The following is a 16,509-nucleotide window of genomic DNA, read 5'->3' as shown; positions in this document are numbered from 1 at the left end:
ATCAGTAAAATTGTTTGCCTTGTTAAGAACCCCAAGTTAGCTAGATTAGCTGCTTCAAATGGAACCAGTGTTAGCTTCTCTAACAGAAAATTTTGATCCCAATGAAGGGTCACTGGTTTACTTGGAGACCTCTTAAGCAAAACCTCTTTCAAGAACATTTTGCCATGAAATTGTCTTGAAAGAGGAGGAACCATAGGCAGACATGCTGAAATGGCTGATAAATGAACCTTAACAGAGGAATATGATAGGCCATATGATAGTAACTCACAAATATTGTAAAACCAGAGAAAAACTAGCCCTGAATTGCTGCCGGTTATGTTGCTGGCACAAACTAGAAAACCTTTTCCATTTGCCAATGTATGATTTTCTAGTAGCAGAATTTCTTGCCTTCATTAGTACCTGCTGCACATCCTGAGAAAACAGGTGACTAAAAGGAACTATGACCTTATTACTGAGCCAGTCAGTTGAAGATGATTCATGTCAGGGTGTATCAGATACCCTTGTTCTTGTGTGAGTAGATCTATTCTGTGAGGAAGCTTGTGTTAATTGCCCCTAGCCATTTCCAAAAGAGGGGAGAACCATGGTTGCCTGGGTCAGAAAGTAGTCACCACAATGATCATGGGAGATTCTTTCTGAATCTTCATATGTACCCTGCATATTAGTGGAAAGGGTGGAAAGACATACAGGAACATTTTCTGTAGAAAAAAAGAAAAGAAAAGGCACCTGTCTTACAGGATTTCTTCCATGGAGTCCAGGAACAGAATTTTGCCATCTGACTGTTCAGAGAGAAGGCAATCAAGTCTGTACTTGCAGATATCCCCACAGATGAAGCAAATCTTAGAAGACCCTTTAATATAGTTCCTATTTGTGAGGGTCTGTCCTGGTCCTGCTCAGCTCGTCTGCCACACAGTTTTGCTCTGAGAGAATGCAGGGTGCCTGTAGAGTGAGATTGTGCTGAGAAGTTATATCTCAGGCTAACATGGCTAGTCTACAAAGTTTGTATGACTTAGTTACCTCTTGCTTGTTGATGTTTCACATGACTGCGGTATTATTGTCTGTAACCACTTGAAGAGGTCTTGGGGACCAAAGATTGTTCAGAGAGTTGAGTGCCTTGATCAGGGCAAGCATCTCCTTGATATTTATGTGCTCATACCTGTCCTTGGTTTTGCAACCCCCTACACTTATATCCATCCCAAAACCCAAGCACGGTCCAAATCATTTGTGGTGACTGCCTTGGAGCAGAGTTGGGGAAGGTGAGACCTGGATATAATGATATTTGTTATTTCATGATGTCATGAGACCCAAAATTCTGAGGTATTCCCTCACAGTGACTGAAGTCTGAATGGAAAACCTTAAAAATAGATTTAGAAAAATATCTATTTTTTCCTGTGGAAGAAAAGCTCTTTGAATGGAGGTGTCTAGTTTACATCCCAGGAACACAGTCCTGTGTGAGGGAGTCAAGAAAGACTTTTAAATGGTCTCTTGGAATACAGCTTCTGCAAGAGATCTCCAACTGAAGAGAGAGAGAGAGACTCCTGACATTTTGGAAAAGATTCTACAAAGATAAGTAAGTTGTCTAAATCTGTCAAAATGTGGGAACCATGTAGCCTGCAATGAGCTGTAAATGGAACCAGACACTTTGAGAACACTATTGGTGCAGTGGATAGTCCAAGGGATAAGGCAGAGAACAAATAATGTGATTCAGACACACAAAAACCTTAAGAAATATCTGATGTCTGGATGAATAGGGATGTGATAAGCATCATTTAAGTCTAGTGTTACCAGGAAACTTGAAAGAGAAAGAAGATCTAACATGTTATGAAATTATGTCAGTTGGAATTTGGGCACTGTCACAAAGAGGTTTAGTAAAGAATGATCCAAAACTAGTCTCCAAGCATTTTTTTCTTCTTGTTTAAGGCACTATGAATATCCTTGAATAAAATCATTCCCCCACCTGGGAAGGAGAAACTGTTCTTTTTACTCATTGGGACAGTATGTGATGCAGAATAGGAGAAAACAAAATTGTCTGATCTGCAGGATGAGGAATGACCCCCTGGAAAGGAGAAATTTCCTACCCCTGCTATCTGTAAATCTCTTGAATGATTTTTAGAACCCATTTATCTGAGACAATCTGTTGCTAAACAAAAAAAATGGTGATACAGACTTTTTGGAAGCGAAACATGGCCATGGTGGGAAGGGGTCACAAGGTCTCTTGAAGAGTCATTCAGACTTGTTGGACTGTCCTTTGTTTTGGGAGGTTGAGACTTCTTTTAGGAACCTCCTTGCCACTTCTTCTTAAACATCTGTTTACCTGAATTCTTTTGAGATTGTTCATTCTGTTTTTTTTTCACCAAAACTGGATGACTAGAAAGAAAATCCCTTTGATAATTTGGAAAAGGAGGGCTGAAAAAATCTCCTTGGGTCAGCTTGTCGTTTTAATCACACTTTTTGATCACCTCTGCAGCAGAGGGATGAAACATGAAATCTCTATTTAAGGGAAATTTTAAAATCTCACTTTTAAATCATCAAGGAAGTTCTGAGAATGCAGCCAGGCAAACCTCCTTAAAACAGTACCATTTGCCATAGGCCTGGAAAAAGTACCAACAGAATCATACACACATTGCAAACAATGAGTAGTGACCTGTACAATAGAAGAAACCAAATGATTTAAAGCAGTATTTTTCTTTACAACAAGAAACTGTAGATAAAATATCCCTTATACTTTCATAATATGTCAGAACAAAGATAACATGAGTCTGACAATTTAAAATTCTGAAAATCAAAGTTGTAGAAGTGTAAACTCCCCCCATAGCTATTAATACGTTTCCCATCCTTATTAAAAAGAGTAGGATTATTAACTAAGTGCTTAGCAGCAGTGGGGTCAACTAAGGCTATAGCTGCTGAGTTAGGTTTGGGAATGGGGTATAAACATTTTAAAACTGAGGAATTTTATACATCCTATCTGCCTTCTTAGGGACAGCTGGCTATCAGGAAGATGGCAGGCAGTAACACACACACATCATATAAAGCAGGCAGGACAGGAGGAATGAGTGTAAGTTCTGGAAAATCCTTCTGTAACAACTCATAGTATTTTCTGAGGCACCAAGAAACCTCAGTGTTCTCCCACTGAAAACACTAGGACTGTCTAGCAATAACTTAAGAGAAAGATAATCCCCACAGGAAGAATCAGAAACTGAGCTCTCCTCTGAGTCTGAATCACAAATCTGAGGACAAAACCCGAAAATCCTTCCCTGTATCATCTTGTTCAGATTCAGAATCTTGAATCTCTTTAGGAAAAGAGGCATCACACTTTTACCAGAAACGACTCTACAAAAAGGATCAATAGCCTGAATTAAACCCTGAGCCAGTCCCAATAAGCTACTCCTATCCAGATAAATTTGAAGAGTAGATAGATACTTTAAAAAAAAACACAAGTGCTCCCTTGAAAAGTGCATTGCAGGCTCAAGACAGTCCATTAAAACACAACACTCTTAGCTTTAAAATAACTTTCATGAAGAGGAAATTAATAAAACATCCATAAATATAAGAAAATGGAAGTTTTTCCTCCCAAAGGGAAGTTATCTGCCCAACAAAGGAAAGCACAGGCTGACCATCAATCCTCAAAAGCCTTAGAGGAGTGTACTCTTCAGCAGCAGGAAAGCTCTGAAGTTCTTCATGTCCACACTTGTCTTTTAGTCAGCTTGGGCTGCATTACAGCTTGGGGGCATGGACAGTACCCTGAAGCTTTGGAAGCTAGCCGGCCGTTATATCCTTGATAGGATATAACCCATATAACTAAGGCTACTGCAGCAGTGATCAGTATAATTAAAAATCAAATCTTACCGTAAAACTATATTCTCACAATTTACCTCTGTCACAAATATGAATATATAGGTTTGTCTGAGGTAAAGTATTGTTATGAAATAAATTGTAATACAAAACTGTCTGTTGTATAATCCTGTTTGTCAAATAATAGCAGTATTTTTATTGTGACAAAAACGTATATGAACAGTAATCCTTATAACCATTTTTTCCACAGTGGGTGCACTCCTTGCTTCGTGCTTGTGCTATCTTCAGTGTAATTTCGGTCTGCATGAACACCCCCAAGACGTTTGAGCACTATCCTCCTCTTGAGTATGTAACTTTTGCCTTGGACACACTGTTAATGTTTCTCTACACAGCTGAGATGATAGCAAAAATGCATATCCGTGGCATTGTTAAGGTAAGCTTATTTTTCAGTTTAAAAGATCTAATTTTTGTATATGTATCAATTTGTTTATCTATTCACAACATTTATTTACTGGGCAAGTCCAACTGGTAATTGTACCTGTTTTCAGCAGAGGCCAGGGGAGAAATGCTGCGCATTTACATTGTGACATGCATATGCATGGTACAAATTGCTATAGTTACAATATGACATGAATAAGCAATTTGCAAAAATCAGAGAATTTAGTTTCGAATGTTATGTGAGAATACAAATTACTATGCTGCATGAGAGTGCAAATTATATGGAATCAGATTACTAATAGTTGGACCCACATACTGTGAGATTAAAAGGGGGAAATATAGGTTAAAGATTCCCGAAACACAGCACACGTACATATATTAGACTTAGGAAACATGAAATCGAAGGCGTGACAGAATTAGTAGTGGGAAATCAGAGGATAGAAAGTAGAAAGATAAGACAACATTAGAAATATAGAAAGTTACATTGAAAACAAGAGAAAAAAACAGAAGTAATAGGTATTTAGCAGTTATTAGGCGAGATAAGAGATGAAGAGTAAGAAACTATGAGCACAGAGGTATTAGAGACTAAGGGAATGGGAATCTTAACCTAGTATGGAGCAGAGTAAGGGATGGACAGGAATTCTTTTAATAAACATTTGAAGGAATGCAGGTTAGGTTTACACCTAACTGATGTAGAGACTGGATTCAAGGCTGTGGCCATGCAATTAAGAGTACAGGCTATGTCTGATATTTTTGTGACTTGTAAACAATGAGGAGTTTATCATCATTTTAATGTATAAGCAGAGTAAATAAAAGGTATATACAAATTATATGTATTTTCTTTACTGCTTCATTTTTTACTGGCCAATTATTAAGAGATTTCTGTAGATTCTTCAGACATTGTAATTGTCAAAACATATTAAAACTGTTATTTGCAAATTAGTTTCAGCTTTCATTTTATACTGTTTACTTTTAAGATATTTTAATAGTAAATCTTTATATGGCTCTGTCCAGGGATTTCTGCCAGAGTAAAACTGTTTCATGCATAGTAGCAAATAATAGATTTTAACTTTTGTGATACTTGACAATATTATTTTCATTTGTGAGACTACATAACCTTCTGACTGTGTTCCACATTGTCTGTCAGTGTCATTTATGAGGCTAGAACTCTTTGTGGTCCAAATTATCATATAGTTAAAAATAGTTTAACAATGAATACAATCATCAGTAAGCCGCGGTGGTACAGCGGTAGCATTGTTGCCTCACAGCAAGAGGTTCTCCTGCTCGATTCTCGGCTGGAGTACCTTCTGTGTGGAGTCTGCATGTCCTCCCCGCAGTCAAGTGTCCTCCGAAAGACATGTGTGAATGGGCGTGCCTTCGCTGAAGGTTGGGCACTGGGCTGGCAACTCGACACCATAAAAATTGACTGCCAATCATTAGTGGACCGGAGTTCTGCTGTGGCGACCCCTAACCGGGAAAAGCCAAAAAGACAAACAATGAATAAAATCATCAAGGATAAGCAGTTATTGCAGATATACATATTAACTCACCAAATTAATGAGTGGGAGAAAGGGCAGGCACTGTCGACTAGCTGACTTTTCTACCAGACAGACTTGGCCGAACACCTGTCAACCATTAATCAACTCAAATTAACCTATATAATTGTGTGTCTGTGTGTGTATATGTGAAAAAATATATATGACTGTATTACTTTTCATCTAATTGGAAAATATCTAAAAATTTTGTCTAAACACACACAGTCTATTTTATATCATAATTAAAATATAGCTAATACTTCTCCAAAACTTTTTTTTTTTTTTGCAGAGGGGCAACCCCCCCTCCAGTCTTACACCCCTTTAATTAAAAATACTAACTCCATGGTTGCACAACCACTGAGAAATGAGAAGTGTATACACAATGAATGCCTGCTAATGCCAGAACTTGTGGTTGGGCATTAGCAAGTTCAGATGATACAATTCCTGCCACTCTAACACGCTAAGCTATACCAGCATTAATTCTCAATAGGCTACTATGTTTTCTAGCAAATGTGATTAGACCAAATGTGTTTTAGTCTAAACGTGTCTTAGATCAAATTTTTAGATATTTTCAGATTAGACCAAATGAGTCTTAGATGGATTATATATATATATATATATATATATATATATATATATATATATATATATATATTACATTTTTGAAATACAAAAACATCAACACTGAAGTTATCAATGTCAGCATTTCAAAAACTAAAAAATTGCAACACTCAAAAAATTTAAAGCAAAAGGTATCAGAAGAGGATACATACACTTTAAATTCAAAGCAAAAGGTATCACAAGAGGATACATACACTTTCCTTTTATGATCGATCACCAAACAACAACCACATTTGTGCATCACATTTGTATGAATAGTGGCAGTGCTATGGAAAGGTTTTTTTCAAAGGTAAGGTACAGGGCTAGGGCTAGCTAACCCTGCTGTAACCTGACAGTATCCCTAGCCTTGCACCTTATCTTTGAAAAACTATTTCTATAACACTACCATTAATCAAGACAGCTCAGACATGCACCAACACACATGGACTACTCTACATCTATTCCGTCACATAACTCTGCTCTAACCCTAACCCACCTACACTCACACAAATACCCTTAATCCTATTGAAGAAATCTTCAGAATATCTGAAGGTTTCATCATTAGTTTCCCAGATTCAAAATGATAGCTGAATATGATATTATAGTCTGTTATTATGCCTAGACTCCTATACAGTGAAATGGGAAGGCCATTTAAACAAGCAGTGTAATAATTCAGCTCCCACGTATTAATACCAATGTGAATAATAACCTTTTTTGAAATATTAAGTATGAAGCCATTTTAGTTTGCCCATTTTTTTCAGTCAGCATATAGTGATCTTGTAAAGGGGGGTTCATTACTGAGTAAAGTAATAAGAGTTCTTATTTTGTTGTCCTTAACAAGTTGTGCTGTCTTTGTATTTAGGAAAGTTAGAAAGCTTGCCATTTCTAGGCAAAAGTTAAATGGTTCTTTTTGCTTATCTGTTAATAATCTAATTATTGTGTAATTTATATAGGGAAGAAATTGTATGAACGCTTGATAACATATAAAATGCCATAGAGATGTCATAATATGCTACATCCATAGAAATGCTGTGTTCAAGGGTTGCATTCTTACTTTAAAACATTTACCAGTTTGGTTACACAAAAATATCCTTTTTTTTACAAAATATTAGGATCGATTAAGCTCATCTTGTAATTTGCTTAGTAAGAAATCATTTTTTCCAGAAAAACAGAAGCCAGGCTTATGAGTCTATAAATGGTATGCTTGCATGTCCGTCACCTTTAAATGACATAGATGTTTTCTGGTCACTGTTCTAAAAGTGGGACAAAAACCTTTCTCTGAGTTTTTGTTTAACAGAGATATTACCTAATCAAGTTTAAATAACACTCGAAATATAGTCTCATAATGAAATGGAGCTGGACATTTTTTAAAAATATTTTGAACGATTCATCCCTTCTATATCACTAGTTATAAAAAAGTTCATGAATGAAGTAATTATATATAAAGATGGTGGTGGTGTTTTGTAGTCATTTGGTCAAATCTGACTCTTCCTGACCTCTAGGACTTTAGCATGCCAGGCCTGTCTGTCAACAACTGCATCTTTAAGTCCTTTCAACTTCATACTCATTACTTCAGTAATGCTGTCTGTCCACTTTATCTTCTGTCATCCCTTCTTTTGCCTTTGATATTGTTTTATTATCAGTTTCTTCTCCAGAGAATCCAACCTTTGTACCAAGTGGTCAATGTATTTGAGTTTTAGTTATACTATTAGGTCTTCCAGTGAACAGTCTGGATTCATTTCATTAAGTATTGACTGATTTGATCTTCTTGCAGTCCAGGGAGTTCTCAAAACTTTTGTCAAACACCACAGTTCAATAGGGTTGATTTTTGAATGCATAACTTTACTTACAGTCCATCTCTCAATGCCACATGTTATTACTGGGAAAAATATAGCTGTGAATATATAGGCCTTTTGGTGGAGATGCCATTACTTTTTTTACAAAAAGCGTGTCTTTTTAATTTTATTGTTGCTGACACCATCCTCAGAGATCTTTTAACCCATGTAAATAAAAATTGTCACTGCGTCCTTCTTCCTCATTTATTTTTGCAAATAACTGATGGGGCTAGATGACATCATTTTAAGTTTTTCTTGATGTTGAGCAAAAAAAAAACCTTCAACAATATACTTTACTTTTCAACACATGTTCAGCCATCAGTATGGTATCATCTGCACATCTTAGATAATTAGAAGTTATACAAGCAATTTTGCATCCAATATCTGATTCATCTTACCCAGCATTTCCATATAGATTGGGCATATAAAGTGGGTAATTAGATGACAAAGTACAGCCTTTTTGTGCCACTTTCCATTCATGAACCAGTCAATTATTCCATATTTGGTTTTAACTGCTTCTTGTTTTGCATACAGATTCCTCAGGAGGCAAATAAAGGGATACAGTATCCCCATTTATTTAAGAACATGTTTTTCTATGGTCTACATAGTCAAAAGCTTTAGAGTGGTCAATAAAGCAAAAGTAAATATTTTTTGGAGCTTACTTTTTCCATTATCTAGCAAATGTTGTCACTTTGATGATTGGAGCCTTCGCCCCTTCTAGAACCAGCTTCTACATCTGGCAGTTTTTGGTCCATATATTGCCAAAGTCTATCTTACAGGATCTTGAGCATGCTCTCATAGGTTCATAGGTTCATACTAGGCTATCTGCCCTGGGGCATTTATAAGCCTAGCCTGATTGTGTTTGGCTTACGCCACCCCTTGATTTGAGTATACTGTGCCCTTTTTAAAGTTTAGTTTACTGTGCCTCTGTCTAATAGCGACACGGAAGTAATCCCCCGGGACAAACTAGCATGTGAACAAGTGCAGCTGTTTGATAATATGAGCACTCTTTAGCATTACTCTTTTTGGAGATTGGAATATAATTTGAACTTTCACAGTCTAATAGTTGCTGTTGTCTTTTTTCATATTTGTCAGCAAATTCTAAATGGCTCTGTAACAGCATCATTTTGCTGGATTTTTAACAGTCCAGTTATATTTTCATCACTTTCTCTTGCATTGTTATTAGCAAGGATTTCTAAAGTTTATTTAACTTCATTATCAAGGGTGTCTGGCAGTAGATAAAAGAACATACCATTGTATGCATCAGTGATGTTTGGGCCCTTTTTATGTAGTTCTTTACATACTCTGCCACCTCTTCTTAATATCTTCTGCTTCTCTTAAGTCCTTCTTTCTTTGACTTTTATTATGCCCATTTTTACTTCAATGTTTCATTTAATAGCGGTAGCGCACATGCTGACATATATATATTTGCAAATGAGTTTGCACACATTTCTGCCATCTCATGAACAGTAATATTAATCATATTCAAGACGAAGGATAGTAGAAATTAATAATTTGTGAAGAAGTAAAGGACCAGTAAGTTATCTGTTCAGTTCTAGAATACCTTCATATTTGAAAACATTTCTATGAATATTCCCCCTTCTTCTACTGACCATGTTTCCTACAATTTAGCTACTGAGTTTGTTTTGCTCATAACAACTAGTAGATAAATATTTTTCATGGATTCATAAGGACTTTTTCATTTTTAAAAATAGTTATTTGCTGTAAGGTTTGTTTAATCTGATATTTGGTAGAATAGCTTTGCTATGTTTACAAGTAATTTGAATAACATGGACATATTTAGTTCTAAACGTAACAAAAAGTTGTATAATGTCTTGCACATAAGATGCATCTCTAGACTTAAAGTAAGTTTGTGAAAAGTGGAAATAAAACAAAGATAAGTTTTGATGATGCATTTTGCAGTGTAATGCATAACCTTGTTAGTTGTTTTGGTTAAAACCTCTTCTACAACAATCTCTGTGTGAATTATAATAAATTCACAGTAATAATATGGGGAAAGAACTAAATTATAGGGCTTAAAAATAATTCAATAATATCTGATTTCATTGTGGATAAATGTATTACTTATGATAATATTGCCAATATTATTGCAGATGTAAATTTATTATTAAAAAATTATACATAATAATTAAGGATCCAGTTTATATTTTGGAGCTTTGAATGGAACTTTCTTCCGGCCTTAGAATAGTGAAAAGGTGGCACAAACCCAGGTTATATTGCAATTCTTTTCTGAGTTTATGACAATTTGGACATTTTTGGAAAAATCATTCTGGAGTAGAATCCAAGCTGCTTAAAGGTTGCTATTCCTCCCTATACTTTGCTAGTCCTGTTTTGGGGGAATATTGTGAAACGAGGAACATGATTCAACAAGTGATCCTTCTACCATGTTTCATTGAATGCATAGACTAATATTTGTTCATCAGCTCACTGCCTTAACCTCGTGTATTTTATTCTTGATTGTTCTGAAGTGCAAATGATTTAAACCATTTGTAATTTAAATATTTTGTATCTTCAAATGTTTGAATGTTGCAAACTAGATCTTTGAGAATGATTTACATGCTTTATATACTTAGAACTAAAAATGCAGGTGTTTTCTACCATCTGAAGTACTTGAATGACAACAACTGAAAGTTGTGGATAAGATAAATGTTTGTTTAATGTCAGCATGTGTAATACAAATGTTAGTCTTTTCATGGTGTTTTAAAACTGAAATTTCAATGATGGTAGATTTAAACATTGCAGCCATTTAGTTTCTTGTTTTTCTTTAAATGTTTTGATGTTGTAAGTGAAATGTTGCATTTGAAGTGTTGTTGAGTTTAAATATGCAATTATTTATGTTCACTGGCTTTGATATGCTTTTTACAGCTGCAGATATATATTTTCCAACTGTGTTAAAATATTTGTAATTTCATTATTGAAATGCATTTGACTGTTTAAATATCTAACTGTTGCAAAAAGGATGGATTATAATTCTGAGCATGCATTCTAGATAATATTTTTTAAATTTATTAATTCATTAAGAGATAAATTAAGATAACATGAATGTGTAAGTAACGCTAGAAGCTTGACAATATGAAGCTTATTTGTATTTGTCAGTGATATGATTCTCCAGAGATGCTGTGCCAAAATGGTAAATATGCAGATTCATTTTGATATCTTAAATGGTTCTTTCTTTGTCTTATGTGATAGCTGGTAACATAAATTGGAAGGGGTTTGTGATACATCTGAGCTTTCTGAGATTGAAATGTTTGATTATTATCATGAAGTCATTGATATTTAAGATCGGTAGATGTGGCTTTGTTTAATAAATAATGGTTGTTTATTTTTTATGCCTGGGTATCACTGTGAGAATTTATCCTTACATAGTATGGTTGTTATTGTTCCAAGGCTACATTCAGTGGCAATAAAAATTAGAAAGGCATTATGATGTGTATCAGCTTTTTAGTGGGACTGAAATGTTTGAATACTATATGTAATTAATAGCCCAAACCAACTAATATAAGTTACTATCTTAATATGCAATCGTTTTGAGTTTTTGTGCTTGAGGATTATTGTGTGTGTATATATTTATAGGATTAATTATTTATACGAAGTTTAGGAAATTGGACATAGAGGATAGAAGTTTAAGTACTTTTTTATGGATATTAGTTGGCAGTAATTATAAGGGGTGGATATTATCAATTAAATTAGATTATGGTCAGACTGGGAATGTGGGTAGTACTAAAATGCTAAATAATAGATGTTGAAGTTATGCATATGTACTATTGAGGTTTTTGTATATTTACGGTTTGATATAAGATAGCTATTGATCTTTTGGGCAAGACAAATATTGTTTTATGTGAGCATATGTTTCCAACTTGGAATCTAAAATATATGTATTTGGTTGCTTAGGTTGAAATTAATATCATAAGCCTCATTGTTAGTCTTTCCTCAGGGAATACTCCATGTAATGTGTATGTTGGAGTAGGTGTTAAAATATTAGAATGAGCTCCTTTTTCCCTGTTGTATTGATAAGCTTCATGTTTTCAAAGAGGTGGTAGAAGGCTACATGATGGCTAATGACAAAATGATGATGTTCATCATACTGATCACTGCTGCAGTAGCCTTAGCTATATGGATTATATCCTACCAGGAATACAACAGCTGGCCAGCCTCCAAAGCTTCAGGGCACCTTACATGCACCTTACATGTCAGACAGCTTGAGCTGAGCTGATTAAAATGCATGTTTGGGTGGCAAGCACTTCAGAGCTTTACTGTTACAAAAAAGTATGCTCCTCTGTGACTTTCGAGGATCAGTAATCATCTTATGATAAGCTGTTTTGGGGAAACCTCCCGTTTTCTAAATATTGCTGCTGTTTCATCCCTTTCCTTTCCAGGAAAGTTATTTCAGGCTGAGAGTTTTTTGTTTTAATGGACTGGCATGAGACTGTATCATACTTGTAAACAGGAGTGCTCTTTTTTCCTGTAATGGAAATCCAGTATTTTCTATGGCTAAATTGTGTTTATTTTACTTTTCTTTTCACATTTTCTATGGATAAATTGTGTTTAAAAGTACTTTTACTGTGGTTTTCTTTATAAAAAGATGACTTTTGAAGACTTGTCTTCCCTGTGAAAGAGGCACCATTTTCATCTTGACCATGGAGCAAACTACTGCTCCCACATTTGGCCCTTATTTCAGCCACAAAAAGAAAATGTTAAGCAAACAGCCTTTACCATCACAACAAGCTAAGCTAGTAATTTGCCACAGATGTAGGTGTGTGACTGTGCTGTGGCCATTTGTTGTACCTCAGACCACATCTTTTACCCTGGATCCCTGTGGTGTAGCACCTACACCCACTATGAACCATGGCTGAACCACATCCTCTCTGCCTGCTGGGGTCACCTCAGTGGGCAAGGGAGACCCACTCTTGTTGGTCCTGGGAAAGGGAACAGGGAAAGCTTCCCTGTTGTGTCAGAATGCTGTGTCTATCACTAGGGAAGCTACTGTTGCCATTAGTAACATGGTTGATCCCATTTTTTTCCTGTGAAATAGAAACAGAAAACTAAGTCTGTATCTACTCTTCCTCAAATGTATTTGGATAGGAGTAGAATACTGGGTTAGGCTCAGGGTTTAATTCAAGCTATCAATCCTTCTTTTAAATTACTCTTTGGTAGAAGAAAGAGGGATACCGCTTTTCCTGAAGAGATTCAGGATTCTGAATCTGAACAGGAAGCTGAAGGGACTCCCTGTAGGAGTTTCCCTTTCTCTAAGACTATTTGTAAAATGTGCCAGTGTTTTTAGTGGCAGAATACTTGAGGTTTTTCAGTCTCTCATCAAATAATATGAGGATTTTCCAGAACCTGCACCCATTCCTCTTGTTTTGTCTGCTTTAGAAGATATGTGTGTCACTGCTTTCAGTTTTCCTGATTGTTTGTCAGCTGCCCCTAAAAAAGGCAGATAGGATGTATAAAGTTCTCAGTCCTTTAAATTTTTATACACTATTCCTAAACCTGGCCCAGCAGCTATAGCTCTAGTTGACCCCACTGCTGCTAAGCATTTAGTCATTTCCAATCCTATTCTTACTGATAATGATGGGAAAATTATTAATAAGCATGGGGAAAAAGGTGTATACAAATTTTTAATTATCAGGCTCATATGTTAAAGTTTGCTCTGACTAACTGTAAAAGTATGAGGAAATGTTTTAGCTGTAGCCACTTTATGGTAGGAAAAATCAGCTTTAAATAATTTAGTTTCATCTACTGTACTAGTCACTACTCATTGTTCAGAATGTGTGAATGACTGTTGATGATTCTTTCAGGGCTATGGCCACTGGTACTGTTTTGAGGAGGTTTGCATGGCTGCATTCCCAGAACTTCCCTGATGATAATAAAAATGAGATTTTAAATTCTCCTTTGGATAGAGATGTAGTGCCTGGCTCCTCCACTGCAGAGGTGATCAAAAAGTGTGATGAAAGGGGTAAGCTGAACTAGAGAATCGCTAATATATTTCAGCCCTCTTTTTCAAAAATTTCCAAGGGAAAATCTAACTTCTCATCCAGTTTTGGCAAAAAGCAGAATAAACTGTCTCAACAAAATATAGGTAAATAAACACCTAAGAAGAAATAGCAGGGGGTTTTCAAAAAGAAGCCACGAATATCCCAAAAGCAAGGATAGCCCAACAACTCTGAATTACTATTCAAGAGACATTGTAAGCCCTTCCTTTTTTTATTCCAGTCCATTTTTCTTTTTGGCAACATAGTTTCATACAAATGAGGTCTGAAGATCATTCATCAAGGTTATAGATGACAGTAGGAGGAAATTCCTCCCTTCCAGCATTCAATCCTCATCCTCCAAATCTGCTGAAGGAAGAAAACAATTGGAAACCAGTTCTGGATCTTTCTTTCCTTTTCTTTCAACCTGTTTGAGATAGTGCCCAAATTCAAACTGATGTTACTTCATAATATATTACCTGTTCTACTTGGTAGCACTACATTTAAAAGATACTTATCATCACTTCCCTATTCATGAAAACTTTGGGCATTTCTTATAGTTTGTGTGTCTGGATCACATTATCAGTCCTCTGCCTTACCGTTTGGAGTTTCCACTGCACCAAAAGTGCTTGCAAAGTGTCCAGCTCCAGTTATAGCTCAGTGCAGTCTATAGGGTATCCACATTGTCTATATTTATATAACTGTATTATCTTTGCAGAGTATTTTTCAGAGTGTTAGGAATCTCTCTCTTGGGTGAGAAATGTCTTACACAAGCTGGGATTCCAAGAGAACATTCAAAAGTCTTTGTTGACTCCTTCACACAGGACTGTGTTCATGGGATGTCAACTAGATACCTTAGTTCAAAGAAATTTTCTTCTACAGGGAAAAAAATCTGTATTTCAATCTGTTTCTAAGGTTTTCCACTCAGATTTCAGTCACTGTAAGGGAATGCCTTAGGATTTTGAGTTTCATGGCTTTTATGGTTCTCATAATACCCATGGCAAACTCCACATAGGAAGGATACAGTGGTATCTGAATTCTCTTTGGTCCAAGCACAAACATAGTTTGTCTTTTCTAATCACAGTGCTGGGGGTTGCCAGAAGAGAATAATTTGGTGGAAACAACAGACATAATTGAATCCAGGACTCCCCTTAGCCTTCCCTGTTCCAATGGAGCCAATCACCACAGCCACCTCTGAAGGGATAAAAGTGTAGGGTATGTGGGACACCAAGGACAGGCACAAGCACATAAGTAGATCAAGGCATTCAGCTCTCTGAATTATCTTTAGTTCCTGGAACCTCTTCAACTAGTTGCAGACACCACCACAGTCATGTGGTACATCAACAAGCAAGGTGGAACTAGGTTGTACCAACTTTGCAGACTTATATGTGATAGTTTGAGATATATCTTTACAGCACAGTCTCACTTTATAGGCATCCTACTTTCCTTTATATCAAAATTGTGTGACAGGTAAGCTGAGCAAGACCACGGCAAACCATCACAAGTGGAAACTAGATCAGGGGTCTTCCAAGATTTGATCATTTTATAGAGAGTTCAAGTAGTCCTCTTTACCTCCTCTCTGAACAATTAACTGGCAAGATTCTGTTCCAGGACTCTGTGCAAGAAAGCCTGGAAGACAGGTACCTTTTCTTTTCCTTGGACTGGAATGTTCCTATATGCTTTCCTACTCTTCATACTAATATCCAGGATATGTATGAAGATTCAGAAGGAATCCCCCAAGATTATTGTGGTACTCACTTCTGGCCCAGGCAACCATGGCTCTACCTTCTTTTGGAAATGGCCAGGTCCAATTGCCATAAGCTTCATCACAGACTGGATCTACTTACACAAGAACAAGGGTGTTTGATATACCCTGACCCCAATCAACATCAACTGACCACCTGGATGACAGGGTCTTAATACCTTTTAGCCACCTGTTTACTGAGTATGTTCATCAGGTACTTAGGGAGGCAAGAAACCCTACTACTAGAAAATTATGTACTAGAAAACTTATAAAGGTTTTCTAGTTGGTATCAACAATATAACCAGCACCCATCTGGGGCTAGTTGTTCTCTGGTTTTACAATATTTGTGTGAGTTACTATCATGCATCCTTTCTTATTACTCTATCAAGTTCCATTTACCTTCCATTAACTGCCCATTAATCCTCATCTTTCAATGCAATCTAATGTCAAAACATTTTCGAAAGGGGTTTTGCATAATAGGCCTCCAAGAAAACTGGTGGACACTCCTCAGGATCTTAATTTTGTGTTAGAGAAACATTTTCTCCATTTGAAATCAACAACCTGGCTGACTTGAGGTT

The 16,509-nt window shown here is 36.2% G+C and overlaps 1 protein-coding gene across 5 annotated transcripts in view; it reads left to right on the top strand.

The window, feature by feature from the left end:
• NALCN (sodium leak channel, non-selective) overlaps positions 1–16,509 on the top strand; it is a 3,563,801-nt gene that overhangs the window by 389,970 nt on the left and 3,157,322 nt on the right. For all 5 annotated transcript variants that reach the window (XM_044071239.1, XM_044071242.1, XM_044071240.1 and 2 more), the window contains exon 3: positions 4,040–4,222. In XM_044071239.1, the coding sequence (XP_043927174.1) occupies positions 4,040–4,222 (183 nt within the window). The remainder of the gene's footprint in view (positions 1–4,039; positions 4,223–16,509) is intronic.

The sequence above is a fragment of the Protopterus annectens genome, chromosome 5.part0, assembly GCF_019279795.1.
Source record: "Protopterus annectens isolate FY-2018-M chromosome 5.part0, PAN1.0, whole genome shotgun sequence".
NCBI lineage: Eukaryota > Metazoa > Chordata > Ceratodontiformes > Protopteridae > Protopterus > Protopterus annectens.
Note: the sequence above shows the minus strand (reverse complement) of the source record. Positions and strands in the feature narration are given on the sequence as shown.